Source organism: Arabidopsis lyrata (genome assembly GCF_000004255.2).
Source record: "Arabidopsis lyrata subsp. lyrata unplaced genomic scaffold ARALYscaffold_1, whole genome shotgun sequence".
In the NCBI taxonomy this organism is placed as follows: domain Eukaryota; kingdom Viridiplantae; phylum Streptophyta; class Magnoliopsida; order Brassicales; family Brassicaceae; genus Arabidopsis; species Arabidopsis lyrata.
The window spans coordinates 18,107,760-18,112,631 of NW_003302555.1; the positions used below are offsets into that span (position 1 = coordinate 18,107,760).

The following is a 4,872-nucleotide window of genomic DNA, read 5'->3' on the forward strand; positions in this document are numbered from 1 at the left end:
TTTTGGTTATATTTGTAACATTTTTAAAAGGAATAAAATCCGCCCGAAGCACTTTTTTAGAGGAGAAAATCTGGTGAGGCTGTTCCAGAGTTACTAAAATATATTTATACCATTTGCAGATATTTGTCAATTATATCATTTACAGATAATATTTAAACAGTCAATAATATCATTTGCAATGGCAAGAAAAAATCCAGAAAAAAAAATCACAATGGGCGGGAATTAGAGTTAACACCAAACCCTAGTTTTTTTTTTCTTTCCTTTCTTTTCGGCTCAAAATTCTTCAGTAAAACACTTTAATCTCCCCTAATTTTTCTACTCCAAACTAATGTCACAGTTCGTTATTCATCCTCTTCAAAATTAGAGACTAATCCCCTGTAAACAATGGATACAATCTTGTTTGCACTCATGTTTGTGTTTTTACTTGTGTTCTTGAGCAGAGTCCTAACAAAGAACGAGGCCAATTCCAGCGAGGATTTGCTGCCAAAGAGATCGCCTGCGACCTTCCCGCTGAGGACTTCATTACCTCCGGCGGCAGCCTCTTCTCCTGTCTCTTCTCCTGCCTCTTCTCCTGCCTCTTCTCCTAGACCCCAGATATTAAACAACATGAATGTCCAATGATACCGAGAATACAGACACGATACATAAGACTCTTATATATTTTGTAGAAAACATCTATTTATTTATCATATGGCACTATTATTTATAAGACTTAACTAAACTTATGTCAAAGATAAGATGTTCATCATATTAAATATAAATCTTAGTTAGTATCCAAAAAAAAATTAAGATTCAGCTAAAGATTATTTTATAATTAAAAAAGAAATCCATAATTTATTATAAAAATCCAATTATTTCCTAAATATTAAACAGATCTAGCGGTACATATAAGGATCAAGCGGTTCGAATGCTTCAACATATGTGTTTAATTAATGTTGAAAGCGGATCGCCGGTGCGAAATTGTGAAAGCGGATCGCCGGTGCAAATGAAATATTTATTTTGTAGAAAATGTTAATTTTAAATAAAATATTTTACATAAACTATAAATATTAAAAACAGTTGAATTAAAATAAATTTGCAATATTGGTTTAACATATTATTGAACATGCATTAAATTTTTTTATTTATAAATACTATATGTATATAATTAGAAATATTATGTTTTAATTTTCGTAGATATTAAAAATAAGATTGTTTCGTGTAAGACATACTTCAAGACACGTGGAAAATAGCAGAAGTTTAGTTATATCTCTTTCCGCTCTTTGTAGCAGCATGGAGAACTTTTTGAAATGTGAAAAAATAAGTTTTGGATTAGTTTTACAAAATCAAATAAACACTACAATTTTTATTATGCGCTTCTTATTTTACTAATCTTTTTTTATCAAAGGTCATTATTAGATAATGACAAAATTTACAGTTTAAAATGTTTGCTACCTAATCTCTTCTTAGTTGAAGTTTAAGTTTTTCTAAACACACGTGACACTCTCTCCCGTGCAGACGTGGCGGAAGGATGGAGAAAGATAGTCTCATTTCATATTTATGATTATATTTCTAAATAACAAAGGATAATAATATTTATCCACACTTCATAATAACAAACTATCTCTTTATTTTCTGCTATTACGTTATTAAAATGGTATAAACTGTAATATTTTTAATTTTTTAAAAAAACACATTAATTCTCGGAAAATATATTAGTTACAGAATATGTATAACTTTTTGAATAACAAGAAAAAAAAAATCTAAACATTTTTTTAGAAATAAACCAGGAAAAATACTACATTAGGATATATTTAATGTGAGAATTTAATAGAATATGAAATAATATAATATTTAATGTTATTCAATTATGTATTTTATAGTTTCTATTAAATTAATGTGTTATTCAATTTAATGGATTTTAAATTCTGTTAAAACTTAGTGTTATTCAATATTAGGGTAGCTTTGATAATTATGTCATTTGAATGGAATTTAATAGAAATCTATAAAAAAATATGAAGAACCAATTTGTAACACTCCGGTTTCAGGATGATGGTGGTGGATGCGGAGAGGTTTAGAAGAATTAGTTTGGCCACCTATGTCACCAAAGTGCACTTATGTTTTCGAGAAATCCACAGTTAAGCATGCTTGAGCTAGAGCAATTTGAGTTAGAAGAATCCCCATATTAGTCGGAAAACAGTCGCAAATAAGGTATTTACGACCACTTAACGACTAATTCAAATGGTCACTAAAAAATGGTCGCAAAATAAAACGGTCGCAACTTAGTCACTTATATATAGTCGTAAATAAGCGACTAATCTGTGACTAATACAGGTTGTTGCAGATGCCCGACTAAAACACAACTAGGTTTGATTTGAGACAGCTTTGTGACGATATTTAACAGTCTTATCTTGCAACGGTTTTGGGACTAACCCCAGAGTCCGAGTTACGCGACTCATTAGAGACTAAGATTTTTCGTAGGTGAAAAAAAATATTCCCAATTTAGTCGTTGTATATGTTTTTTCAAGATACAACTTAGTCGCAACATAGTTTTTCGTGTTTGCGACCAATGTAAGACTCTTTTCTATAGTCTCATATTAGCAATCAATGTACCACAAGTGTTAGAGTTTGTGTAATTTGGTTTTGTCATAAAATGGTCACAACTTTGTAGATTGTCGATTACAAATATGTCACATGTTTTCAATCATAAACCTAATTAATTTTTGAATTGAAAAGTTATTAAGAAAAAAATACGATTAAAAACAGTAATCAAATTTTCATAGTTTTCATCAAACAGTAATTAAACAACTAGTTTTCATCAAAACCACAAAAGCAACAAAAAGATCAAGTTCATAGGTTAGAAGAAATGTTAGACAACCCCCCCGGTGTCTTTTGAGGTGTCTGCGTTTGGGATGGCTGGTTGGGTGCCTGCAGCTGCAGCTGTTGTAGTCAGTAGAGTACCTGCAGGTAGAGATGTTAATATGGGTAAACCCACCCAGTTTACAGTCCATTTATCTCAACCCATTTAAGTTTCATTAACTCATTTAAACCCATTTAGACCCATATAACATTATTTTGTTTAAACTTTAAACCAATAATATAATCAGTTTTTATTTAATTGATTATTTAAAATGTTTATATTATTTTATTTAAATCAATTGATAAATAATGATATAACTATACTTATTATATTGTTGAAAAATAATATAGTTTTGAGAAAATTAATTTTGCGGTTTTGGCGAAAAAGACTGCAACAAAATTTCATGATTTTTGCAAAAGACAATGTTTTGAGGAAAATCGTTTTTGGTGATTAAACGCAATTTTCGTTTTTGGTGGGAAATCGCGGGTTTATGGTTTTGGCAAAAACCATTATTTTATGGTATGATATGCTTTGGTGATAAAATGCCATTTTAAGATTTTTGCCGAAAAACACGGTTTTGCGATTTTGATGGGAAAACGTGGGTTTACGGTTTTGGCGGGAAAACACGGATTTGCGATTTTGGCGGAAAACACGATTTTATAATTTTGGCGGGAAAACACAATTTTACGGTTTTGGCGGGAAAATACGGGATTTGCGATTTTGGCAGAAAACACGATTTTACGATTTTGGCGAGAAAACACGGGTTTACGGTTTTGGCGGGAAAAAACGGTTTTGGCGGGAAAACACGGTTTTACGATTTTGGCGGGAAAATATGGTTTTGCGATTTTTGCGGGAAAACATGATTTTGCGTTTTGGCGGAAAAACACAGGTTTACGGTTATGGCGGAAAAACATGGGTTTACGGTTTTGGCGGGAAAACGCTATTTTGTGGTATAAAACGTAGTTTTCCAATTTTGGCAAAAAAAACTCGGTTTTAAGATTTATGCGGAAAAATGCAGTTTTACATATTAGAAAAAAAAAAAAAAAAATTGAATTTAAGTTGAATAATTTAGTTTTAATGTATTTAATATATTGCTCTTTTATTTTAGTTATTAAGATATTAATATTTTTTAATAAATATAACTAATTTAAATGGGCTTAAATGGGTACCTATTTATTTGTGTGATAACCCATTTAATAAATGGGTTTAATTGGGGTAACCCCATTTAACCCATTTATTAAATGGGGGTTTCATGCCAAAGTTAACATCATTACCTGCAAGTGTGGTGGTTTCTTGGATGGGAGGTTCAGGTTGTGTAGAAGCAGAAAACAAAAAAGCTGCCAACTCAAGATCTTTATCTTTCATGAAAAGGACGAGCTTCTCCAAACTGGAGATCCGAGATTGAGATTGGTGGTGCTCCTCATCACGTCTTGCATTTTCAGCATCGTGTTCAGATATCTTGCACCGCAGCTGATCTTGAAGCTCCTCAATGGTTGATGTAGAAGAGCTCGCATAACTCTCCTTCTTTTTTCCTTCTTTCAATGTCTCCACAAGCGATCCAAGACCATAAGGGGTACCTTTGTCATCTTTATGAGTACACTAATAAGTGAACAAGAACAAGAAGGATGTCAGATTAGACACAATATCCATTGCTCACTAGACAAAGACAATCAGATTCTAAGCAAAATAAATACATAAATGAATTACCTGAAGAAAGATATCATTCTTTTCATCAATGTTGAGCATACGCTGAGTTGAATGTACAGAGGAATTATTAGAGTTATGAGGACCATCCTCGTCCAATTTAGACATCCTCTCTTCAAGGCCCTTTGCATACGCCTCAGCAACTTCTTTAGATTTTTGATCCACAAATGATCCATCAGCCCTAGTATGTGTTTTCATAAAAACTTCGCCAAGTGATACAGGACGCTTCAACTGTTCCTCCTACAGTGAAACTCAAACAGATTAAAATCATGGAAGCAATATTAGAAAATCAGAGAAGTGATTTGTTTGGATGGAAAAAGAACTCTTAC

General features: G+C 31.9%; 1 protein-coding gene across 1 annotated transcript; it reads right to left on the reverse strand.

The window, feature by feature from the left end:
• Window positions 1-341: 341 nt before the first annotated feature.
• LOC110224421 (gametocyte surface protein P230-like) lies at window positions 342-4,651 on the reverse strand. The gene is made up of 3 exons (XM_021010479.1): window positions 4,547-4,651; window positions 4,114-4,438; window positions 342-583 (listed from the first exon to the last, which is right to left on the reverse strand). The coding sequence occupies exons 1-3, from the start codon at window positions 4,649-4,651 to the stop codon at window positions 342-344; spliced, it is 672 nt and encodes a 223-aa protein (XP_020866138.1).
• Between the last annotated feature and the right edge of the window lie 221 nt (window positions 4,652-4,872).